Source organism: Harpia harpyja, chromosome 6, assembly GCF_026419915.1.
Source record: "Harpia harpyja isolate bHarHar1 chromosome 6, bHarHar1 primary haplotype, whole genome shotgun sequence".
Taxonomy (NCBI): domain Eukaryota; kingdom Metazoa; phylum Chordata; class Aves; order Accipitriformes; family Accipitridae; genus Harpia; species Harpia harpyja.
In genome coordinates, this window is record NC_068945.1 from 26,812,881 (window position 1) to 26,839,841 (window position 26,961).

A 26,961-nucleotide genomic window follows, 5' to 3' on the forward strand; every position below is an offset into this window, starting at 1 on the left:
AGGAATATTTACAGAGAGGAAACAGCTGGAAAGGGGCCAGATGAGTATCTTCAGCATGTATAAAGTTTTCCAGCTCCCTGTTTCTGTTCCTGGGCCAGCTGAAGAGTCACCGAGCAGCACTGCACTGCACCCAGCTGCAAACATGAATCTCAACCTCGAGACTCCCCTTGACAATCAAAGGAAGGGTGGGAATCTCTCAATGAGCCTGCCCAGGAGGTGGAAATACGGCATATTTGGCCAAACCTCATTACAGGGCACCTCCGGCCCCTCTCTCCTCTGCTGCTTGCTCACTGTGACAGCCGATCTATCAGTCACACAGCTCATCAGCATGCAGTCGCCTGTCCCCCGCTGCCCACACCCTCCCCGTATGCTCCCCAGCATGCAGCAGTAATTGCCTTTCCTATTAGCCCACAGCGACAACAGCTGCCATGGCAACTAGCAATGATTTTAATAAGTTTGGTCTGTTTTCAAGGGCAGCACACGCGTGCCGGCACATGAGCGTGTTGCGGACGCGCGCCGAGGGGAAGGAGGGCCTGCCGTCAGCTACAAAGGCAGAGTTGAAAACACGGTTAATCAGAGAAACCACAGACGAACAAACGTTTATCCCCCTGCTCTGCAGCAGGAGAGGACAACCGCTTGCTCCTAAAGCAGTGCGGGCGTGAGAGAGGTTGACAGCGGCATGGCGGTACTAAACACGCAAAGGGCTCTCCTTGCAAGAGCTACAGATGCTGCCCAGGTGACAGAAGTGACATGCAGCTGCACTGTGGGTACAGTGCACCATGTCAACGTATGCACTGCTGCTCTTGGCACCAGAGAGACGGGCACAGCAAGCAGTTGACACCATCATCCCTCTCAAAGGGATGGCAGAGGCAACCCAGCTTCTTCAACAGCTTTTCTTTCTACAACACTACCAGAGTTTCTTCTCAGGTCGTTCCCGGCATCTCCCAAACTCCAGAAAGTCAACATGCAGTTACTTCGGTTTAAAAACCAAGATGGTTTAAAAAAAACAAACAAAGATCAGTATTAAGGAGAAAAGTTTTGCTATCATTGCTGTGTGCACACACAGAAAAATCCTGCTGATTTACTGCTTCACATTAGCCCCTCAACATCTGGGGTTACCCGTCATGGTCTCAGCTACAAGCATCTCCCCTCCTCCTAACTGCACCCACAGGCAGGACCTTCCTGGCACCTGCACCCTTCCAGCATGCCACAGCCCCCCAGGACACCCCGACTCCCCGGGCAGCTGCTGGTGCCCCATGTCCCTTGCTCCCAGCACCACGGCACAGAGGTCAGGCCTGCGGTACCTCAGGCTAATCTGCAGATCAGTTTAAACTACTGTGGAAGATGGAGTTGCTGCACACCAACAGCGAAGTTGTGCATTATGGATGAACTACTCCAACACCTGGCAGGATCCAAAAGGCACAGTTCCACAGCCTTCCCCAAAGAGTGGGTGCACAAGCCATCCCCTCTTTTTAAACATGACCTAGCAGGCAGACAGCCACAACATCCACCACAGCGGAGTCAGCTGGATTTAGTGATAAACTCCTTCATTTTGGCATTACTCATTTTCTATGAGATCACGAAAAAGGAACTCGGAGCCAAATGGAGAGCAGAGGGAAAGCATCACTTCTTTCAGCAGCTGTTTACCATCAGATCAGCTTAGCCTCGAGGTAAGGTGTCACACCATGCACCCCAACACCGGGAGTCACTACACAGGGGCTGTGCCTACTGTACATACCCCAAGGACCCAAGCCCTCGGTGGCCCAGAGCAAAGGGGTGTTTATCAATCAGACCAACCTACACCAGGTGGCCTAACACTGCTTAACCCACTAGTACTGATAAATTTATGCTTTGCAAATGTTGTAATACTATTTTTTTTTTCAAAAGCCTTTTGAAGGTTGGGCTTAATCAGCTGTTTGTCATCCACTCATCAGTTGCTACAAAGGGACACTTTCTGCTATGCAAACTGCACCAATATCTGTAAACTCCACATAAAAAACTTGAAGCAAACAGACAAGAAAAGCAAGCGTGGCATGGTGAAGCCCAGCTTCCCAAATTGGCTGCAAGGCTAAGCACACAGTATCATCCCAGTCTCACAAGCTATGCAGACTCATGGGAGAGGGCATTAAAAAAAAAAAAAAAGATAAACCCATACAACCTTTACCACCATACCACTTATTTTGCACAAGTCTAAAGAAAACACGCAACATCTCTAACAACAGGATGCAGACCCCTATACATATTTTAATTTTAAGTGAATTTTGGTGCTAGGGAAAGATGCTGTAGCTAAAATGCTGCAGAGCGTACCTTCTAATAACACAGCAAGCTGACGCAGCACAGGATGGTAGCCGTGTGAAGCTCACCATGCGTTCCCAACACTCTCCAAGGACCATCCTTAGATGGAGTGGGCAGCAATTAAGCAAGGAGGCCACCTACTTCAAATTAGGGAGGAAGGATGGCCTGCTCAACCCAGTGCTCTGAGATTTCTGCTCCTCCACAGGTGACCTGGTGGAGTTGTTTCATTCCTCTGTGCACTGCCTTGCACCACACTTTTCTTCCTAACATGAATGCTATGCAATTACGTGCATTAGGATTTAAGAAGGGCTCAAATCCATGATAATGGAGGCTACGCTAAAGAATACAGGGATATTGAACTGCTAAAAACAAAGGATTAAATCTATGAACAGGAACCAAGAGATGCGTTTTGATTCCCGTAATGCTATCTGCCTTGAACAAACTCTGTGGATACATTGGTCTCTGGCTAGCCCACACATGACAAAAAAACCTCACGCTACCTAGCTCACTCGAGTGACCGAGCCACACTGGAAGTGCTGGAGTAAAAGGACTTCTGGGAACCTTTTCTATTCCCTTCATCTGAGCTGTGACTGTGAACCTCTCCCCCAAGCAATAACACTACTTCATTTTGCTGCACATCTTCCCTGTCCAAGCAGCACGTGAAAATGATGCTCCATCCTTGCCAGATTCATTGCTGCCCAGGAGGTTAAATATAGCAGCAATGAATTGACCAGTCTTGTTAATTTAATTCGGCTACATGGGAAATCTGTAAACAGAAGCAGAAGCCATGACCATACTATCAGAGGGCTCTGAACACAGCATTGTACAATTTGCTTTTGGTTATCACTGCTAACCATGCAAGGAAGAAGGAATTCTCCTACTAGACATTTTACATTTTCACTGTTAAAGCTCTTTCAGGTAAGAAGAAAGTTTCCTACAGGCACATCATTTTTTCTACCCTGCCAATTATCTTCACACATAACATGCTGAATTAGCACTTGACAAGACAAACTTCCAGCAACTCCAACCCAGGGCTAATTTAACAGCAGCTGGAGGTGAAAGTCCCCCACCTGCCCTGGCTCCAGTGGAACAGAACAGCCTTCGGCAGATAAGTGGTGTCCCGTCCTCCCTTCCCAATGCAATCCCACTTCCACAATGTGTCTGTTCGAACACAGCCCGTACAAAATTCATTGTAATTTTTTCTAGCAACTTCATGGAAATAGTTGCCTCCACGATGAGCATTATGCAGTAACCATCTGTACAGAGATGTACAGATTGTTCAGAGAGTGAAGCTAACCAGCACCCTAGGAAAACCCATACAAGACAGAGAAATACTTACCTAGGAATTACAGTTGAGAAGTGACCTATTAAGGAGTTCTTCACTACTTATCGTGACTGCACTCATCACCAAAATCCTGCCCAGGAAGTCAGAGGCAGAGAAAGCCTTACAATGGTAGGAATTCACCCGTGGAAGGGGAACAATGCCACATGTTTACTCGTGCCCAAAGGGCCCAGAGATTTAGGGACTGTCTTTAAAATCCTATTCTGGAAATGAAAGTAAAAATTGCTAATCCCAGAACCAACCAGACAGATCTACAAACCTCTGAATCTTAATTGCAAACTCCCAAGGGTTCAGAGATCAAGAAATTGGTGACCTAGAATAAGAAAGGAAAAGGACATAAAAATTGTATTTCAGACTAACCCTGAGGATCAAGTAAACCGCACAAGCTAAATAAAACACTTGATACTACTGTGCCATCAAGGCTGGTCAGTTTGTCCACTGTACTACACCTTTTCCAGAGTATTTGCATCATCTCTTTTTCAAGCACCAAATCCAAGAGAAGCAACCCCACATAATAACTTACAATGGATACGAGAGCCCAAGCATAGTGATTTTATTTTTAGAGACAAACATAGACTACAGAGTTCATAGAGGACCTTGCGAATGCCTTGCCACCAACAGTGACAAAATAGCTGAGACCAGGCATCTTGGAAAATTTCAGTGCACACAGGAGTCAAAACCACCCATCCCCCGCTACACCTCCCAGGGATGGCCAGGGACAGGCACTACTTTGGGCAGATGGTCACCACGTTCACGTTGTAGCCAGAGGGTTCATTGTTCTGAGGGGACAGGACCACTCTCCCCAATTCGCCTGCAATCCCCACACCAACAAATACTATAACCCAACAGGAACAGGAACATTTTTATCACAGGATGAACCAGACCTAGTGAAGCACTATCCATTCCCCATCTACATGTTAAAATATGCAGACTGGCTAGTCTTTTCCTTATACATAGAGATGCCTCAGATTTTCAGATGCCAGCATGATAAGGAAGGAGAACCAGATCACCAAAGGTGAGGAATAGCAGCTGGTACAGAAAGGATGGAACAAATACAGAAAGGATGAACAAATGCTATATCAAATGCTGCACTGCAAAGCAAGCCAATCTCCCTATCAAACTCCAACAGAGCTGCCAAACCATGCCCCACGAAGCTACCAAGACTTTGAGCTACTTCTATGGTAAATGCCTGCAGTAACCATGAGTTCCAAAAATGAAACAAACGCCAAGCTCAAAAAAAAAAAAAACAACACAAAAACTATCTTCCTGTTTTCGCTAGAAAGGTCATGCCTATTTAAGGAAACCTTCCCAAGCAACATGGACATGCTCCATCTACATCCATCAACTAACAGCCCAGAGTTAAGTGTAATCACTCATCAAAAAATTCCTAGTCCTTAAAGGAGTCGTGGTCCAAGCTGCAAATCCAACCCATGCTCCTCCTGGCATGCAAAACAGTCACGAATACCTGATACCGCTCAAGATAAAAACATCAACTCACTGACCAACAGAGGAGGAATCCTTACTCACCCTTTTAAGCATTGAATAATAGGAGGAAAACATACACCAAAAAAGTCTCACAGCATCTCCATCTATTCTAGTTAACACCTTCCCCATGGGAAACACCCATGCCCAGGAGAACCTACACACTGGTCACAGTCTGGCTGAAAGAGATATGCTCAGATATGTTCTCAACCCCATAGACAGAGAGGTTTCAGGACAGAACACAAAGCATCAAGATTTCTTAGTGGTGCTCATTTGTGATTTATCGACAGAGGAAAATTATTTTTATGAATCTGCAGTATTTGGCACTGACCACATGATGCTCCCGTTGAAAGAAGACAGAAGAGATCAGGCAAGATAGTGAAATGCAGCAAGTCTTTCCTGGAAGGGTACAATCAGTGGACAGAGGCACACACAAAAAAAACCCAAGACCTAATTACAAGCATTATTTCAATTTCCTGGCATAGCCACACACAGACATACATATAGACACATGTATCAGATAATTGGTTAGACAACATATACTGAAATGCCAGTCTCAGTCTCATTCACCACATCCAAGTCCATCACACCAGTCCAGTTCTTGGACAAGACTAACTCACAGGTCAGAAGTGGGCACTGGAAGAAGGGACGGACAGATGGAAACACTACAAAGAGTTAAGTCCCACTGTAACCCTCTTTATTTGAAAAATCAAAATCCACAGTTGGTCCATTTCCTTTTTTCTTCCCCTTCTCTTCTCTGAAGGTTTCTCCGGCCCATGGTTGACGTTTAACCACTACACAGACAGCACTGTTCAGAACCGCTGCTACCACCTCCCACTGAATCCATCCCACCCTGGCAAACGATGGCCTTGCCTCCGCTCTTTGTGACCATGACCTCTCAGCCCAGCTCTCACAACATGAGGCACTCTGCATGCAGACCACTGCTCTTGGGGAAATCTAACTAGCCCAGGAAGCCAGAAGTTTCCAAGAAGTGCTTAGGTATAAAGGTCATATAGAGAAAAAGCTGTTCGATCCAGCTGGTGACATTAGCAGATGCCAGGTCTCCACTGGATTCACGTGAGCACTGGAGAGGCCTCCAGCCTCATCTCCTCCCCTCACTTCAAGGCAACAAGAGCTCCTGGAACACACGCTGAGGCACAAAGAAGCCATTGCCAGGTTGGTCTTTTATCTCCTCTTGGGAAAAAGCAGTGGGATGTGGTGTTTTTTCCTTCCCTACAGCTTTATCCTACTTCCAGTGTCATAGCCTGACAATCCTGGCAACAAGATCAGGCATTCAGTCCGAAATCCTGGTCTTGTTCTCCAGGGCTCTCTGCAGATGACAGAGCCCCAGCCATACAGCACATTTCTATTCCCCCCCTTTTCTCAGCGCTGTACTCAGCTAAGAAGAGAACAGAACCAACCACCCATGCAGAAGGAATAAAAAGCAGGCAGTGATGGGATGCATCAGGGACACATTATTCCACAAGCAAAAGGAAAGAGATACCAAGTCCATGATCACCCAAGTACTCTTCACCCAAGACGCCTGAATCCCAAGTAGCAGGATTGTTTTGCAGTCCAAATGTGTCACAAAGCCTCCCCAACAAAACATACCTTAGTTTGCCTCCCTCTCCTCCCCACTAACCCCACAAGCGTCCACGCAGAGACCTGTGTCCCCAGGAAGGGGAAGATTTGCCGGTCCCCCACGCAGCCAGTGCAGGGAATGGGTCAGGAGCCAGTTCCTGACTTTTCCTGTCCACACAGCAGCTTTCTGCTCGCTAACAGACAGAAACATGCTTCTAACTCAAAGGGCAAGGTAGCTACATTCCCTCCTAAAACAGCATTTCAATTGCAAAAGTCAAGGGCTGTGGATTAAAAAGACCAGTTACAGCTACCCATGCAACTTCCTCTCTTTTTCCTCATGCGCAGGGATGTTACAACAAACCAGGCTTATATGCTACTTTTTCCTGACTCCCGCTTCATTCAAGCCTAGGAAGCGCTGCATTCTGAGCAGGAAAAACAGCTGCAGAAACCGAAAGGTATGTGGTTTTGTAGTTAAGGCCAAGCAATATCCCTTCTACTTAAAAAGTTATATTTCAGACCTCATCTTCCAAGTAAAGTTTCATTACAATGATGACCAAGTTATTTAATTAAAGCTTTTCTGCTGTTTTTTAAGATGAAGACAACATCACTTCACATTTGCCCAACATGACACACTTAAGGATCAGCCTGTGGAAGTAGGAGGTGTTCATACATACAGTGGAAGTTGTAGAGAGCTATAGATCAAGGATCTAAACATTATCAAAACCCCACCAGCTACAATAAAAAAATATAAAAAAAAAAATAAATCAGGTTGCAAGTGTCAATGGGATTTTTGCAAAACTGGTCTTATTACCAGTACATCAATTCCCCATTTCTACAATAAGAGATAATATACCTTTTCTACCTCTCAGGAAAACTGCAGAAATAAGATCATTAGTATCTGGAAAGCACCCACACTACAGTGGTGAGCACCGTAGAAGAGACCATTAAAAATTAATAGTTCTGTATTCAGCGCAAGGTTTAGGTTATCTGCAGTAAATTCAGTTTGGGGTCAGACATGAGATGAAAAGGAAGAAATGAAGTATTGAATAGCTCTCAGTCCAAAGCCTGACCTCACACCCATTTTAACTGATAACAAAACTCCTGCTAGATTTAACAGCGCCTCAGTGAGCGTTATCCATTTGATGCACTTACGGAGATGAAGTCATCTCTAAAAACATAAAATGTACAACCACATAATTAAGACCTCACACGCTGCCTTCTTGTCACATCCTCCTGCTGGGCACTTGCCAGGCATAAGCTCCAGCCCCTACCATGCTGGATGCACCATGCATTAAATCTCCCCTGGTCGCAGCCAGCTGCAGCACTGCTGCTCGCTCTGGCACGTTCTCTGTCCCCTCACCCCTTTGCATTGAGGAGACAGCACCCAGCAGCTTCAGACCACCCAGGACAAACACCAACTCCCACAGCACTGCCATAGCATAACACACCCCTTCCTAAAACTGGAACATTGAGGGCATTCTGCATTTTCACACACTTCAACTTCCACTCCTGGACAAAACAAGTAACAGGACAGGCAGGAGCTTCAGAAGTCAACTGATTTCTCCTGCAGGCTGCCCAAGAGACATTCAGATCTCGACAAACCAGCAGAAGTGATGCGTACACTTTACTGCCTCAGTTTCCTCCACGATCCAGATCGTTCCTCAGGCCAACATCACACAAACTCCTGCTTCCCACTCTTGTGCATCCCACCAGCCCCAGGGCATCTGCCCAAACCACGCTGCCAGCTTCCACCTCCTTCGGTATGACCCACGGTTCAATCTGCTGTGGCAACGCCACAGCCTAGGTTTGCCTCCCTGAACGAACTCCCAGGCTGTGTGGCTGGTCCCACTCATGGGAGTGGAAGCAGCATCACTTAGAGAGAGTGGTCTTTAACCCCAGGAACCCCCCCAGGTCACTCCAAAACTGAGCTTCGAGAAGAACTGGTGCATAAAGGCAAGGAGAAGCACCTACAAAACACACTCCATCCTGGTCCAGCTTTGCTCCAAGGCTGCACGGGGCTTTTAACATGAAATAAGGATAGGAAAGAAGCCTCTGACAGACCTTCTCTCCAGGACAGGAGAGTACAAAGGGTAATGGAGAAGCCCTTTAATGCATGCACTTCCCCTCGTTTCTTTTTCCCACAAAAAGGAAGCAAAGCCACATAAGTGAATAAAAACAAAAAGCCAGGCTTTTGGTGCTCTGAAGCACCATCTCACAGCAGCTGCTCTGACAGTCATGCCTGGCTATGCTGCCTGCAGGACCAGGCCCCAGGGAGAAGGCTACCAGCCCTGCAGCATGGCAGAGCCCAGCCTTCCCCCCCTGCCTTGCCTGCCCGAGGGGGACGGAGCAAGCTGGAGGAAAAGCGACCTTCCCACCTCTCTCCGGGTAAGGGAATGGCAACCACAAGCAGCAAATTATAGGCTTAGGATCCCAGCTACAGCCTCTCCTCAGCCCACGCAGCACTAAATCAAGGCTTTTAAGTGATGCCTTGGTGGGATTTTCTTCCCGGGCATTGCCCCCAACAGTGACAACCACCCCAAGCATGTGCAAGAATCCTCTGCAGACATAGCAGGAGAAAAGCTGTGCAGAAAGCCTCAGCTAAAAGAGCACACTCTGGTCCCTTGAAGAAACCTGAGCTGGATCCAGATCCCAGGGCCTCAAAGGCCTCTGGGGAGAATATTTTGATATTTGCAACACACACAAATGCCACATAAGGTTGCTTCTTTAGCCTCTCTATTAAAGGAAATTTAGCTACGTACAGCCAGAGGGCAAAAAGTGCTGACACATTGGGTTGGTTTTTTTCCCCCCTTAAATGGTGCAGGTTCTTGCCCATCTCTATGCTAATACTTGCATTACTGCCGAGGCAATTATGAGCAGATAAAACCCAAGAAAGTCATACAGAAAAAGCAACAATTGCTTCTAGCCCACACTCTTGGAAGCAAGCATCCAATCCTCCTGCACAACGAACTCTCCTGGACAAATGCAAACACAAGCAACAGCCCCGGGAACGCACAGCCACTTCAAAAACATGCCAGACCGAATCCCACTGTCCTACCCAAGAGATGCAAGTAAAAGATCTCATGACCTCTTTCCTAATTGCTATGAATCACAAGTACACTCTGCCCACACTCCAAAGGTTAGGAGGCAGCAACGGTATAGCTGATTGAACACCAATGTCGTACCAACTGAGCCAGCAGAAACTGCCAAAGTTTCCTGCTCTGCCCAAACAGACGCTGGATCCAGCTCAAGTTCAGCTGTTGCCCCTCATTAAACAAGGGGGCTTTTGTATACCTTTCCTACTTGGCGGCTACTTAAATACATCATATCACTGCTAAGGAGTTAGTGTCCCACTTCCTTCAGTCCAGCAAAAGAGCTGCTAGGGGTGGTTTCGACAGATGCCATATGTATGCATGACAAGCCAAACAAGAGAGACTGGAACAGTTCACAAGCCTCTTCCCAAACACCCTGGAAATCCTCCCGAACCAAGAACGCAGATTAGAAACTTCAACCTACGACGGGCCCTTCTCAGCAAAGTCCAGCAGACAGCAAAGCTTTCCTGCAGGAGAGGTGTCCTGGCATGGCTCAGTGGGACCAGATCGGCAGAGCCCTGCTGGTTGGGATGCTGGCATGGTGAGGGCGGCTCCGTACAGCCCCTGCCATCGGTGGGCTTAGCTCCTGCAAACATCTCAAATTCAACCTGGAAAAAAGGAGGTGCGCTCAGGAAAGTGAAGCGGAGGGAGGGGGCAGCATGCTGCGGAAAATACATATACATCTTTCAGACTAGCATTTTCCTGAATTTAGAAAAGATTGCTGGCAAAATTAAATTTACTGGAGAGCAAAGGGAGTGAAGGCCCAAAATGCAGTCAAGCAGCTCTAATCCCTAAACATCGGGATTATCTCATGACAGCTACACTCCAGCGTCCACTCAATACCACTGTAAAATGTAGATCAACAGAATGCTTCAGTGAACTGGAACTCGTTACTTCTAATTGCTTCTCTCACTTCGCTTCTGGATGTTCCTCTGATCCCTCAGCCACTGCATTTCTAAAGCACGCACACACAGAAGGTCAAGTAAGATCCAAGACGGGCAAATTAAATAAGAGGTTTCCAGCCGACCAAAACACCTGCCCTCCTCTTCCGCTTCATATGAAAACTAAGGTTTGTCCCACACCACGAGACAAGTCAGCAGCGTAGAGCGACAGGTTTTAAAACATCTTCAACCGACACGACCCCTAACATTTTCCAAAGGGGCAGAGGTTCCTGTGCAGCAAACCAAAGGCTGCTAGCAACAGCCTTTATTTTTCCAAGCTAACAGGGGTATGTCCTTCAGCAACAGTCTCCAGGGGGGACACGGACCACACACAGAATCCAGTTCAGGTCCGTCTCGACTTCAGTTTGGCTTCCCTACCACTAGTGCAAATGAAGCAGTTAAATTTTTTATTTTACTGCTGCCTCCTTTGCATCTCCTGTATTCTGGTATTCCGGCTGCCACCAGCCTCACCACAGCAAAGCCGCTGAAAGCCCTCAGTGCAGCCACGATAAAGCACACAGCTAGCACGGCAAGACAGCTGCTAAACCTTCAGTGACCAGCACTTCTTTGAGACGGTCTTGAAAACAGAGGTGTGAACCCCCGATGCAAAAGGGCAAGGTGGGAGCCTTGGGAGTCACTGGGAGGAAAAGCCGACAGAGGGTAATTCACAGGACATGCCTGGGAGAGAGGCACGCTGCTCCGAACTCAGCTAGGTGGGCAACCTTTTCAAAACGCAAGGGAGAGCCCAGGCTTTCCGCAAAATGCCAGCACACTCATGTCTCTAAGTGGGAATTCTGAAAAGGAAAAATAAAAAGCATATATCTACAGCTGGTACACATACACAGAAGGAAACCATCTCCAGAAGAGCCAGACCTCTGTTCGGCTTCCAACCTCACAACCGCGGCCATCACCTTTAAAGACGAACCTCTGAAATCCAAAGAGAAATACCAACAGAGCCTGGAGGGATACTAAAGCATCCAGAATACTTTACTTGGGCTTTCCATTTTCCTGAATATGGCAAGAAGAGAGCCAACATTAAAGTGCTCTCATCATCTCTAAAATCCCAACTTTCAGTCTGTGTGCCAAACGTTTTCTTTGAACTGGGGATTTTCTAAGTCTTTCCAGACTGTCAGGTCTAACTCATAACACTCAAATATTTAAAAAAAAACAAAGCACAGAAGCAAACAGAGAAATAACAACAAACTTAAAGGTGATTCGTTATGTCTCATCATATCAGCAACAATCTGTCCAAACAGCATCCCAGGAAACCTCATCCGGGATCCAAGGCATGGGTCAGCATCTAAAAATTGGAACTTCATTTCTTTCCTAGAATATTTTGTATCCCCTGTATTGCTCTGCATCTCTTTACAAAGACGGCCATGCCATGAATAATACAAGAGAGGAAAAAGCTAACCCGATTACACAGCTTCTCCACGATTTACTGGAACTCGATATTCCCTTCTGTAAGATTTAAAAATATAGATTTCCATAGGGTCCCCCACAGCACAAAAGCTGTTGTTCACTGGCCCCTTGTTGATTACAGTCCCAGTCAGCCCTCTTACTTGTAAAACCCAAACCTGTCTTTGGAAACGATCAGTAGATTGATTTCTTGCCCTCCTCTGGAGCACCACAAACGGGCCATAGTTTGAACAAGGACACTGGTTGTTATGAAGCACCAGCAACATCCCCGCTCTCCCCTTCCCGTGGCACACTGCCGTTCAAGGTTTCCAATCTTCATGCTGGAAGGAATCAAGCTGGTAGAGGGTGTTATAGACCATCTTCTGGCTCGCGGTAGGAAGAGAAACCACAGACTTTCTTGCGCAGTGAAGACTTATCATCTATGACGTCATTATTTAGTCACAGGGGACTGATCTCAACACCGCTAGTCATCTTCATGAACCCTATGCAGACATGCCTGAATGACAACACAAAGTCACCACTCATCACTGCCACTAAAAGTTTGCATGGACTGGCTACGGCATAGACCACAGCTGCGTTAACTGTCTTCCCTGACCAGTCGGCCATGCTCACGGTTGCAGCAGAGCAATTCCCCCAAATACTCGGGGATAATGAACACATAAGTCATTCGTGAAAGAAGAACAAGGGTCGGCTCTGTTCACACCTTGCATCTAATTCCAACCACATATAACCCCTAGGTATAATTTTAATTCACCAACCAACCCAGACCCCATAAAAAAGTTAAATCAAAATTCAGCTCGGGTATGGAATGAGGAGTTAATTAACTCATTCAGCCCCATGCAAAGCAACTGGAAGATATTTTACTGATTTCTCATCAGCAGTGTAATCTGGCTGGTACACCTCTAGCACCTCGATGGAGAAGACAAACACAGCAGCCTGGAATTACACTGTTGTCTGCAGCTCTAAAGAGAACAGGACACTTCCCAGCTAGCCACAACATTTCTCGTCTTTCATCATGCGAGGAAGGGAGGAGGAGGGAGATTATTGCAAAGGTACTTTCTCTTCCATCTGTGCAGCAATCAACCTCTTCTGACAAGCAGCAAATACAGCTGCATCAACAACTGCATTTCGGTGCGGTTTCACAAGTGACTTAGGCCAATATAACTTTCTTTTTTTTAACCTCCCCTCCGTTAGGGACTATTTTTACCCAGATTAGCAAGCTGATCCAAATGATTCAACTCATCCAAGCCAGCAAACAGAGAGCAAGCTAGTTCCTAGCTAGTATTTATACAGTTAAAAAGCAGCAGTACCTTTGGGGCCCTTCAATTCCAAAACTTACAAACACATCCAAACATTTCCAGGAGACATTCCTGGCCGGTGGCGTTTGATTTTTGCCACTTATGGACCAGAGGGAGCTAAAAAGCAGCAGTTTGTGCTGGACCTTTTCCTCCCACGCCACGATTAACTGAAATATGTCCCAGAAGCAGATAGCAGCCATGATCCGATTTGTCCCAATCCCAACTCAAGCAGCTTTACACCACCCTCCTAACAAGATCAGCACTGGCCAAACACCATTTATCCGGCCTGATCAAAGATGGATTAGATAATGAAACCCTAACTGCATAAGCTGTCTGGGCATGCTGGCCTGAGACAGCAGAAAACAAGCAGCCCAGTAAATTTAAGGGCTACTTTAAGCTTCAAGGGACCCTTTGCCCCAAGTTCTTAATAACTAGCTACTATCTTATCTTCCCATAAGCCAGTTTTTATATTTCATCTTAAGAGACTCCAAAAAAAGCTATTAGTTTTACAGTTGCATTAGTAATTTCTATAGCTAAATGATTTATTGCAGCATTACAAGCCATGTTCATATCCTGAACCATCACTAGGTAGGGGTTATGCAAAGAAGAAACTGTGGTGAGTGTGGCACCCCAGGATTCCTTGCTATCAGCCCAGAGACACAAGGTCACCAAGTTTACACAGCAACAGCCTGCGGCTCTGGAACAGGAAGTAGAAAATTGACAGGATCTGCAGGAAAAACAAGGTACAACAGTTGCTGGTGTTATTTCCAGCTTCCAGAAAGCCTCTAGTACATGGGGGGGGGGGGGGGGTGGGGGTGGTGTGTAAAAAAAATAATCAGAGAATAGGCTCTTTATTCCTCTTGTAAGCATTATGTACAGTTAAACATAGAGAATTTACTAAAAAGAACCAGTTATTCTAAAATAAGGTACTTCAGAAGAACACACTATCTGAACAGAAATCCTCGTGAAAGGCAATCTTGTCTTTTGACTTTTAGGTAAAAAGATATTGAACTTCCCAAACATTAAAGAACACAGTTTTCCTAGCTCTGATATTATTTGTAAGTTTGGCTTCGAATTTGGTATTTCTTGCTTACAACCATGAGAAGATTCTCCAAATAAATAAACCATACTCCTTAACAGTAAAAAAAGGCAAGGAAAACTTCTGGACATAATGGTATGTGTGTGCGCATACATAAATACATACGTATATACATGCATACGTATATACATACGGTTATTTTCATCTTTTATATTGAAAAATCTTTTCCATATACATACATACACGGAAAGATTAAAATTACGCTAAGAATACCAAGTAACTACAATATGGGGGTCCCAGTCTGAAGAATAGTTATACTGACTATAAAACATACTTAACTTTAAAATTGGACTCCACTAGTTGCACTTCTCCATCTAATTTCTCCACTGTTTGCCAGCATTTGATATGGAAACAAAACCCAACTTTCCACTGAGATCCACAATTAATCCCTACTACCATTACCACCAGTATTACACACTGCTGTGCACACGCGGGGTCAAATGCTGCAAGCTTAGTATCTTGTACTACTCCCTGAACAGGTAACAGAACACTTTCCTCGATGTAAATACAGAGGGGAGCCTTTTATGTATACAGAAATTGTACTCCTTTGAAATAAAAAAAATAAAATTTTAAGACTGTTTGGTTAAACCAGTTCAAGTCCCTTCCTCGAAAGTTTTCAGCCGATTTACCACTGGTTTACATCAACAAGCATTTAACCACTAACTGCAGGTAAACTGGTGCATCTCCTGTAGCTACACAGGACCTGAGCCTCAGTTCCAACTCCGAAGAGCTGGAAGAATTTCATGTCACCACGTTCATGCGCTCATTCATAATTCCAAGCAAGACACAATCTATAAGCACTCCTTTAATGCTGAGCATCTTTGTCCTTGCAATTCTACGCATTGTCTGAGTCATACTTGACACCTACATGTGGGAGAAGATACTACTTCAAGGAATAAAAGAGCACGGGGTGGTTTTCGCTGGCCCTTGCAGGAGCACGAGAGGCAGCACTCGGGTGCGAAGCGCCAGCCTATGTTCAGCCCACACCATTGCGCTGGGGAAAAAGGGATGTGGTGAGGTGGAGGGACCACCACAGAAGGCTGAACATCAAACAGAACCACAAACAAAACCGTCCTGCTGCAAGCTATTTAAAAAAAAAAAAAAAAAAAATCTTGAGCATGCAAACTGGGGACAGCCTGGGAAATAAAAAGGGAAGATTGTTGGTCAGCGTTTGGCATCTAGATGAGAAGCACGTTGGAGAGGACAGGATGCTCCCCTTGGAAACTATCAGGAGCGCTTACCAACCCCCCAAAAAGGTGAGAAAAGAAACTAAGTTCAGATTAATAAATCACGCTGCTTCCAAAGAGCTCCGATATACTCATCACCAGAAACGGAAACAAAAAAGGCCAGCGCGATTGCCACAATAAAACAACCCTGTACAACACCCAGACAAAGGAAAGCCGAAATACCTTGCCAGCATCGCCCCACGCACACAAAAGCCAACGCATCTGGAAAGAGCAGCCTTTTGGGGACGATCAACACGGGCTGCCGGCAGACGACAGGAACGCGACATCCCTGTGCCAACCTGGAAGGTGCCCACCCAACCACCCCCCCCCCCCCGCGCGCTTTCCCCGGGATTTCTCCCGATGCTTTACGGGTGAGACCCGCCAGTGCCCCGTCCCCAGCCCCGCCACCCACGGCCTCTCCCAAGGGTCCACCGGAGAACGCCGGTGCCCGGAGCACCGGACCCAGCGGCGGGTCGCTGAGGGCCGCCGCCGCCTCCTCCTCCCCACGTGTGGGGCTGCGCCCCAGGAGCCGCCCGCCTCAGCCCGGGGGTGCCCCGGGCAGGAGACCCGCTCCCCCCGCGGCTGCTCCCGGTGGAGGCGAAGGGCCGCAGGCCCGTAAGCAACGCGCTGAATCCCGCTAAACCGAAATTAAAGGCGGCCCGGCCGCCACCCCCCCGCCCTCCCCTCTCCCGCCGAGCCCCGGTGCGGGAGACCCGGCGAGGGCCCACCCGGCCCGGCCCGGCCCTGCCCGCTACCTGCATGCCGCCGCCGTCGGCCTCCGCCTCCGTCCGCAGCCGCTTGCTGTGGCCGCCCTCGGCGCCGTCCCCACCGGGCATGGGCTGCTCCAGCTCCGGCTCCCGCTTCACGCCGCGGGCGGCCCCCCCTCCGCCGCCGCTGCTGCTGCTGCTACCGCCGCCGCCTCCTCCTCCACCGCCTCCGCCGGCCAGGAGCTGCGGCTGTGGCTGCTGCTGCTGCGGGGGCTGGCCGCCCTCCGCCATCCGCGCCGCCGGAGCCCCGGCCGCCCCCCGCCGCGATCGCCCCGCTCTGTCACTGCGACGCCCGGCGCTGCTGGATGAGGAGGAGGATGAGGAGGAGGAGGAGGCTGAGCCCCGCGCCGCGACCAGAACAGCGGGCGCGGCGAGCTCCGACCCACCGGAGCGCCTCCAGTCACGGGCTCGGCGGCGGTCGGGGGAGGGGCCGAAGCCCCTCGGCAATCTCCGGAAGTCGCCTGTCGGGCCCGCCGGAGCCGCGCGACCCCCCGCTCGGCAACCTTCGGCGGCGGGCGGGGCGGGGCGGGGGCGGAGCTTGACGCTGGGAGGGGCGGGGCGGGGCCGGGCCGCCGCGGGGCACAGGGCCGCCCGCAGCCGCCGCCGCCGCCGGGGCGTACGGGGCGGCGGAAAATGGCGGCCGGCAGCCCGGCTCAGGCGGCGTCCGCCCTACCCCGCTGGCCGGGCTGCCTCGTCCCCCTCACACACACCCCCTCCCCCCGGCCTGGGCTGAGGCGAGAGCGCAGCTTCTGGGGGGGAGGGTGGGGGAGATGGCCGCAGGGTTAAGGCGCGAAGGCTCTGCCCGCTCCTGCCGGTGTCTTTTTGCAGCGGGGCTGGGCCAAAGGCTTCGTGGTTTGGGCCCGGTGCGTCTTGTCCTGCAGAGCCCCGAGCCCCCGCCACGGGCAGAGCCACGTTCGTGTCCCGGTGAGGTTCCTGCGGCTCTGCCTGTAAGGAGCGGTACTGAACTGAGGCAAATTTGGGGTGAGGGGACTGATCCCCCGCCTCGGGAGCGTCCAGCTCCTGCAGATGTGCTGCCCAGCTCAGTACCCAATGCTGCTCCCGCTCAGCGCAACCTCCCATCGCTCACGGCACGTGGCTTTCCTGGTCTTTTCCAGGCTTCCTCCGCGGCACTCGGCTTTCCTGGCGTTTTCCAGGTTTCCTCCGCGCCGCTCAGGGCGGCTCACCCCAGAGCTCATCTCACAGCCCCAGTCTGCATCTGGTTTCTTGAGAAAGGGGCTGATCTGCTTTTCCTTTCCTAATGGCCTCCATGGGTTTCTCCTGCATTTTTGTATATAAACTCCTCAGTCATTGCGCTGCAGATGACTTCCAACCAGATGGAGACAGCAGTCTTCAAAAACCTGAAGCCTGTTCATCAGCCCTTTTGTATGTCTCCACGTTTTTGATGTTGAGAAACAAAATTCAGAATCCTCAACAGAAACGTGAAGTTGATTTTATTCCGCACCTGCTGTCTGGTAGTTCCAAGGACGATGTCTGCTCTAGAATGAGGGATGCACAGGCAGCCTGTACCATCCTGAAGGTAGTCGGGAAGCCGTGGCAACTTGATGGGGAACTAACCTGCAGATCGTAATACAAATCTGCAGTCGGCTTTATTACAGGATGGGAATGGCACTCTTCCTCCGCCTGTCCACGCTTTGGAGAAAAGGGAGAAAACCAGGAATGGAGGTGGTCATTGTGAGTCAATGCACATGGACAGAGAAGGAAGCCCTTCTTGACTTCTCAAATGCCACCATGTGTAACGCAGCCTGTGGACCAGTTAGGTTATCTTGGTGTGTCTTTACACATGTGCTGATCTTTATGAAATGATAGAGCCTTTGGTTTTGAGTGACAGCTACAATACATGACTGCAGTCTTCCCTTACACCACATTTTTCCTGATCCACAAATAGTTCTCAAGGCCACATTAAAAGCTATTTTAAGTGGCATGTTTTGTGCTGAGGTGCCAGCTTGTCTCCTCCGGTGACGGGGAAGATCTCTTTTTTCAAAGTGATTACAAATCCCCATGGAGTGGCAGGCACCCAGAGGACAATTACATGCAGCTTTTGTCTGCTCACCCACCAAAGGTAAACACGTCTCTCACTCATCTTGACTGGATTTGGTAAAATGAGCCAGACTGTCAAACAACATTGAAGGAACATGTTCAGTCCACTCTTGGCTTGAAAAGAAGCTGAGATTCTTGTGTGGGGATGCTACTCATTCAGAGAAAAGCAGCATTTCTGTATCTGTCTTCCTCCTAATTTTAATGAGGGGTTCTAGATGAAGGGTACAGGTTGAGATGCTGCCTGTGAGGCATGGCAGAAGTCTTCAACCTGAAGACAAGTTAGGAGTAAACAGTTTGGAGACAAATCTATGTGTGTACCGGGGAGCACTCCTCTCACTGTGATCTAGGTGTCTGTCTGGTACTCCCCTTGAGGGATATCAAAAGAAGGAGTTGCTCTAAAGTCCCCAGCTTCCATTTTTCTCTTCATCTTCCCCTAACCCCATTTCCACCATCTCCCGCCATGCAGGTACCAAAGCTGCTGCCAGTTCCCCCTCGTATCCTGCATTCGCGCAGTCCGTGCCGCACAGCGGTGCCCGGGAAAGCTGGCAGTGCCGTAGGCCGGTCCCTTGCCGAGACGTTTTCAGCTGGCCATGGTCTGCAGCCTGCCAGCAGAGCAGCCAGGACCACCGTAGAGCACCCTCAGTTATGGTGCGGGTGAAAAGAGCTGAGGCGAGGGTGCTGCGCCCTCCCTACCCAACTGACCTGCAGTTGCTGGTGCCATGCTCTATGCTGTCGTTTGCTTTCTCTCATTGCTGCTGTGATATTTCATATTATTCTTTCTCTAGCTCTTTCCATTTCCTCTTAAAAAAAGATTAATGAATTAATCTTCACAGTGTGCTTATGGGATAGGTATTATCTCCATTTAACAGATGGGATATGAGGCATTCCTGAAGTCACAAAAAAGCTTTTGAGCTGGGACTGCAGTCTTAATCCGTTGATTTCCTTTCACACAACCCAGTTGCCTTTTAGGTATTTGTATGTGACATCTGAGACATACTAAACAGACAGCTGACTCCTCTGTTAACCCCTCCACTGCTGCACAACACTCTTGCCAAAGGCTCCTACGTGCCATGATTTTATGGCCAAGTTTGCAGAGTGCTCACCAGTGCTTTGATCTTTGACGGATCAATGAGAGGCAACTATAAGAAACGTTACCCTTCCAGAAAGCTCTCAGAAGCTAGTATGAAGAATATATCTTTCTGAACAGATTCACATCCTTTTAGAGTAAAGTTGTGGGGTTTTCCCCCCCCGAAAGATACCCCCTGAAGGGATTCCTTAAAGGAACATGTGCTGGTGCTCCCGCTGGGCTGGAAATCAGGTGGCATCAGGATGCCGGGTGTGAAATGTCTACGGAAGTACAAGGAGCTGGGTCCCACGACGTGCTCGGATGAAGCAGAGGCAATGACTCATGCAGGTTCTAAGGCACAGGCATGAAGTGAGGCACAAACTCGGCTATTAGTTTTTGACCCGAAGGCATAGAAATCATTAGGAGACGGTTCAAAGCAAATCTCTCCTCTCCACCACCACAACTGAGAACAGTTTCTTGCTGCTTCCAGCATCTACACATGATGTCTCATCCTGCTGACCGGGTCCCTCTTGCCCTCGCAGCCTCCCGCAGCTTTGCCTCTCCCCTTCCCGGTAGATTTGGTCTCTCTGCTAAGCGGGTCAGGGGAGGTTTAGTGGCTTGCCCAACCCTGCTCATTCCTGCTGTTTCTATCCTGCCAGCCAAGTTCCTGGAGCCAAACACTCTTCCTCCTGACAGCAGTACTCCCACAGGTAATGAAGTGCTGCCAAGGTAAAGTTTCAGCCTGCACTTTGGTCCTGGTTTTGCAGGAAGCGGTGATGGAGCTTTCCGTAGCAACAAGCGTGGGTAAATGTTTCTCCTTGCTTATCTCGGGCCGGCTCTTTGCTACAAAATTTTATTAACAGAAGCTGCCTTTTCTTGTCACCAATTAGCACACAGCCAAAAATACATAACCTAAGCCAACAAAATCCAAAGACCTTGTCACTGGGCTTAAACTGTCTGCCAGAAGGATGCCAGTCCCCCAGCAGTGGCAGGAGGCCAATATTGATATGTCGCTCTGACGCAAGGGTGCTGGCAGCTGTCAGTCAGTGGGTCAACACCCACAAGGCACCCGGTCTTTTCCCAGTGCCACTTCTTGCAATGAGGACACCTGGCTTCGGGAAACACCACCGAGCACCTCGGTGCTCTGGCAAAGCAGCGATGTCAACAGCTGGGAATCAACCAGGCAGCTCGGAGCAAGACTTTCCTGACTCGTTTTCCTGCTGGCTTCAAACATCGCTGCAGCGCATTTATCATTGCTAATTGCTGCTTGGTCTATGGTTCTGTGGGGTATCGTCGTGTACAAAAGTCGTGCCTTTTCAGGTATACCAATGCTGCTAAAGCAGTATGACATCTGCAGTGCAGATGCAGTTATCTGTGTATATGCAGTTAGCATAAAAATGCTGTCTGCCTGCACTGCTTATGCCTGAGAGGATGGGGAATAAAGTAGGTCCTTCAGCACTTCTAATATGAAGGGGCCTCCCACTATATCCCGAAAGCGTATAATAATAGGAAACTGCGTGAAGAGCATGTCCGGGAAACAAAAGGTCTTTTGCTTTCCTGTTGAGACAGCGAGGCTGACCAGTTCAAGACAAATAGCGTGAGCCACGGAGGTACCACAGGGAGTGCATGGGGATGCAGACCAGAAGAAAAAAAAAATTGGCTCTCCCCCACCCTCTGGGTGCCAGAGATCAAGAAGCGGGGAAATACCTGGCATTTATTCCCCTCGGGTGCCTGTCATGAGTGAACCAGAGGTTGTTGGAGGCTGGAGTCTACATCAACGGGCCAGCAGTGACAGCTGTTGATGCAGTCCTCCGGTAGCCTCGCTGGAGCCACAGCCCCTGCGTAAATACATCCCTGGCTGTGTCTCTGAAGTACCTCAGGGCTGTGCCACCCTCTCCTCTCTCAGACGTGAGTCTGTTGCATCCGAGTGGCCGTGATGTTGTTACTCAGCCTACGTGGGCACACAGACAAACAGACGGTACGAATCATTATTTGCAACTGCTCATTTCCAAATAGGCTCGAGGCTGCGCAGCTTGAGAAGGGCAAATGCCCTGCCGGAGGCCACGTTCATTCCCGGTGTAACAGGCAGATGGAGCGAAGGACAAAGCAAAACGCCCGCTGTGGTGGCTGGGCACATCATGCGAACAGAACGGGTGTTACCCCGTAACTCCTGTTTGTTTTCAGTGAAGCACCCTGTTTATTAAGGCCACTTAGCTACAACTCAGTTTACTACATGGCTGATCTCTGGAGCCAAGGCTGATTCTTTCTCCGTAATGGGTTTATTGAAAAGCATCTGAAAGTGCATTGTTACACACAAAATGCCAAACTAAGCTGGTCCTTAACACGACTCAACTAGCAAGAGGAGCCATCTCCCAGGGCAGGGAATAGCTTGCAGATATTTTCTACAGCGATCCCTGTATCACCTTTCACTTCTGTGACTGATGCAGGGATAAAGAAAGGGTGTGCGGTTGAAGCGGGCCCACACCCTGATGTTTCCCAGCTGTTCAAGCCTTCCCTTGAGACGGCTGCCATCTGCGCGAATTACAACAGCATGAATTACGCCTCAGGATCCAAGCCACAGGAGTGTTTCCAGGATTGCTCCAGCTTTTCGCTATTCCAAACATTTTGCAGGCCCCTCCTCTTCTGCTGCTAAAGTCCTAGCTCTTTGTGTCCTCCGTGCTCGCAGAGTTTTCCAGTTCCATTCCTCATATTTTCCTTGGTCTCAAGTTTCAACTGAAATTTCCACGTGTCCAGTCGTACTTACTCAACTTTCCGGATCAGAACAAGTACGTTATAGATGACTCCACCTGCTGGCTGTTCAGTAGTCCAGCGTTCGTATCAGAGGGACTACGAGACACATACTTCTTATATAAATATGATCGCAACACCGTGCCCTTAGTTTGTATGAAAAGATTATCAGTTTTCCTTTGTGCAGAAAAGTGCTATGTGAATTTATGATAACATCGTACCAATACGTACTTGCAATCTGATTTTACCCTTTCACAATGCTGTTTGTTTCTGATACAGCAGAGATTTCAAATAAGATTTGAAAACATACTTCTTTTTTTTTAATGTGATTTCTCCACTCTAGAAATCGTTACTGCCTCTTCGGCTTCAGATCCAAATTAGAAAACAGTGATAAAGCACAATAAATACTCTACATACGAGCCAAAAGGATATTTTCAAAGTTAGGCAAACCCCAGTTTGTAAAGAAAATCCCCCGTACGTGCTACATCTGCATAAATACTGAGAGTTCACATAAAAACCCGATGCATGCACAAACATGGAGCCAGCTAGGTCAAGAGAACTGACTCTGCGAGAGCGCAAAGAAATCCTTTTCTTGTGATTCAGCGTGACATTTAAGCACTTGCTTAACTTTAAGCATGAGAAATATCATTGCAATCAATGAGGTTATTGACACGCTTCTGGACAAGGCAAGTACTCTGGTGCCAGGCTGAATCAGGGCTGTGCCTCGCGTACACGGCCAGAGCGGCTGTGCAAGTTGCAGGCAGGGGAAGCTGCCTACATCTGTCTTGGAACATGTCCGTCTGCCCTGCCAATTGCCAGTGCTCTCTTATCACCGAGAAAATGAAATTATTTCAAATGCAATTTGTAGCTCCCAATGAAAAAAAGGCTAACCCTCTCTCCCGGAGTCATCCAAAAATCCAGACAACACATAATCCACTACAGGAAATATAAACGCCTAATGCAATTTTACAGGTGGCTGGAGGATGCCAAGTTTGCTAGCCCACACAATAGGTTGCAGATTTCTCTGTGGAAAACAAAAAAAAAAAAAAAAAAGAAAAAAAGGGGAGGGGGGCTGGACTGCATCTCTTCTCGGTGCTCCTCAAACCTTGGGAACTTCAGCTGTGGCTGCTGGCAAGAAGGGGCCGCTAATCCCGCAGTCTGTAGCAATCAGAAACACAGCCATATTTAGTCATGTTTTCCAGCCCCTTCTCCTGTTCCTGCCTGCTGAACAGCCATTTGGAAGGCAAGCAGGGCTACAAATTCAAACCAAAATAAAACGTTACCAGCCCACGCAAAATTCAGAAGGGGATAGCCGCAGCCCGGCGAAGCCAATGATAAAACCGTGGTGGAAATCCCTGCCTGAGTGACACTGGAGCTGGCCGGGGACACCAGCCCTGCTCCATAGGGTCCGGCTGACCCAGAAATCGGCTATATGACTCAGGATTACCACCGCCGTGCTGGCCCCGCTCCCACCAGAGGCTTGCCTCTGACTTTATTAATACCGCTTTTCTTCACACAAGTTGCACTTAGATGGAGTTAAGGTGGTTTGGGTAATGTGGGTTAAATATGGAACGGGGAAATTGCCATAGTCTCCCGGGTACGTGCTATAAATTCAGGCAACTTAGGGCGGAGGGGAAAGCTGGAAGCAATCTGAGTGTATTCTTCAGCAGTGGGAATGCACAAGGTAGGGCACCTGTATAAATGTAATTTCGGTACCGGGCGATAACCACATAATTCTGGAGGAGTCACTTTAGTTTTATCTCCTGGACTCGCTTACACTGATTTTTTCTCCCCTTGATTCCCATTCTCCAGCCATCAGCCTGTTTGGGTGCCTCAGGTGTACATCTCTTACCCTAACACACTTACCAAATACACTTTGTATTCCACCTCGACGCTGAGGTTCCTCAGTTTGCAGTATGTATTTAGAGGTTAATTACAACATTCACGTGATAGACTTCACCCTGGATAACATCCACAAACGCAAACTGACATACATGCATCTGTTTACACCCATCTATAAGCTTATACGTACACGGATGCACACACACCACCCACACACGTGCACACGCATATACGTAAGGGTTTAAGACAGCCTCAGCACTGCTTTTTACTCCTCCAGAGCGCTGCTTCGAGCACGCAGGCTGCTCATCCCTCACCGGTGCCTCTCCCAGGGCTTCCATCTCCTCCAGCTGCCTGTCCCGCCGGAAAGAGGGATGCTCTGCCCCCCCCCCCCCCACCATGCACGGCACCAGGCGCTGCATCCCAACAAGGGAGCCTCTGGGCTCCGGCTGTTAGAAGGTGGCTGTGGATTTGGGGGCACGTCCTTGACTTGCACCCTCCTGTGCAGCTCCCCACTGGCCTGGACCAATAGGAACCCAAGCCTGGATGCGTTGGGGGGTTGGTTTCGGTGTCTGTCCCCACTGCAACCCCCTCGCCAACATCCCTGCGTCTGCTCCAGCGGGCCGGCCCCTTGCAGGTTGCTCCCCCCCTCCACCCCTCAGCTTTTGTGGGTTTTCTTTTCTTCCCCTTTCCTGCAGCAGGAACTTTCCCTTGGGAGCCATTAGTAGGGGAAGGGAGAGGAGGAGAAACAAGAGCCAGAGGTTCAGATCGTGAACAGGCACGAACTCACCCCTCTGCTGCCAAAATCTCGTTGAATGCTCCAGAGCTATTGGGAGCATGAGCCTACAAGCCGAGGGCTCGCTGCCCTGCCTCTGCTCAGCCCTCTTCTTCCCCAGCACCCACCGACGTCTCTGCAGCATACCCAAAAGCCCTCCACAGCGTACCCAAAATCTCTGCTCGTGCTGCCCCCATGGCCATGCTGCGTCACTGAGCCCAGTGCCCTGCTAGCACAGACATCAAGCCAGGTAATCCCTTTCCTAAATTGCTCGAGCTCCAGCTAAAACCACTGTTAAAGCAGTCTTCAGCTCCTCTACTTCTGTGGGACGGCTGCTTTAGAATTAGTTTATAGTGAAACTCTCAGTTTAATACAAAGCTATTCTCAAGCCATTGCTTGGTTTTGAAGAAGATCCCCTCACGCCATCAGCTCTGTGCTGTGACGAAACGCCAGCTTTGATGTCACAGCACCAAACCAGTCAGAAACAGGCCAAAAAAAAAGTTACCAGCTGCAATAAACTTCCCCCATGTGCTTTAGGACTCATAGGCTAGCTGAGAGGCGTGGGATCCCCGACCCTCAGAAATAAGCCCCTGCTGTAGCATGCAGCCAGTAATCACATTTCATCCTGGCGCAGATAAATTCTTTTTGCACTTCCTCCGTGCCACTGAGCGCAGCATGCCCGCCCGGGAGAGTGGATTATAATCAAGCTCAGCGGGGCTCATAATCAACACAGGTAAGTACACATCGCGTCCCGCTGTGCCTCGGAAATAAATAAGGCGACCCCTTTTCGCCTGCTGTATCGTTGATAACTCATCCCCTTCCTCCAGTTTTCGACCCACGAGAAATTTCTTCAACTAAAACCATTCTTCATTAGTTTTCTGAGATAATTTTTAAATGCATCCTGGTCCATCAGTCACAGCCAGTATTGTCCATCCACAATTTCCACCTAATCTTCTAAGGCTGTAATTTAGCAGTAGGACCTTACCAGATCCACACATTGCCAAATTTTACCCGACAGCTTCTGCATAAGCCTATGCCCAGCTGCAGACACCGGTGGGAGCATTTGCTAAAGGCAGGTTTTATATTTTCACGACCAGTCTTTCTCCCATCAGTGTTTGTCTCTTTTTTTTCTTTTTTAATAAAGAGGACAGAAGTTCAAATTGCAGAGCAGAAATTGCCACGAGCACTTCTTACTTTCTGTGAAATGTTGTGCTATGACTGGCTCTAGCATCAAAGCATTTGCTGGGTAGTTCAGAGAGGAGAGGAGAAAAAAGAAAAAAAAAGTCAGGGGAGGAGAAAAAGAGAAGAGAAAAGACAGTAAATATTTTATCTATTCACCACTCAGCAAAACCAGAAAGAAGTAGCATCAAAACCACATGAGAGCAGTCACTATCCTGGCACAGTAGCTGCCCGGGTTAGCGAGAAGGGCTGTGGTGGTTGCAACCCAGGGAGAAGAAAAGGCAGCACCTGAAAGCTAAGCAGGTAAAGGGAACAAATTTTGTCGAAGCAAAACGTTCCTGTCTGTGCAACCCATCGCTGCTGCTTGGTTCACTCTCACCTGGCGACTTAAACATGACGGGTTCACCCTGCTCCGTGCGCAGATGGGTCCCCAGTTTCAGCCACGCGAGGAGTGACACAGGGCTGGTAGACCTGGGAACTGGGCAGCTGCAGGTGAAGGTACTCGGGTGGTGGCAATCGAGCCTTTATCCCCAGCCTAAACAAAAACCTCAAAGCGCCTCATTTTTAGTAACGGTAGAGGGGCTACCTGCCCACATAGAGGCAGGGGCCCCGTCGGGCAGGCAGGAGGGTTGCTGGGACCAGTTGGAGGGATGTCAGGGAGTCTTTAACCTGTGCTGGAGGAAATTGAGCGCAGAAGGGAGCTGCGGGCTCTTCTCGTTGGCCTCGGGGTGGGTGAAAGTCCTACCGGCCCGCTCCA

General features: G+C 48.9%; 1 protein-coding gene across 9 annotated transcripts in view; it reads right to left on the reverse strand.

Annotated features, from left to right (window-relative positions):
- The window catches only part of RBFOX2 (RNA binding fox-1 homolog 2), a 177,624-nt gene extending 160,587 nt beyond the window's left edge, over positions 1-17,037 (reverse strand). For 2 of the 9 annotated variants that reach the window (XR_008235506.1, XM_052789259.1), the window contains exon 1: positions 16,528-17,035. Coding sequence is in view for 8 of the 9 variants with exons in the window: in XM_052789259.1 (XP_052645219.1) it covers positions 16,528-16,770 (243 nt within the window). In the remaining variant the exon portion in view is untranslated. Of the gene's footprint in view, positions 1-16,527 lie in introns of all 9 variants that reach the window. The other 7 variants (XM_052789264.1, XM_052789268.1, XM_052789266.1 and 4 more) reach the window with 5 other exon arrangements.
- Between the last annotated feature and the right edge of the window lie 9,924 nt (positions 17,038-26,961).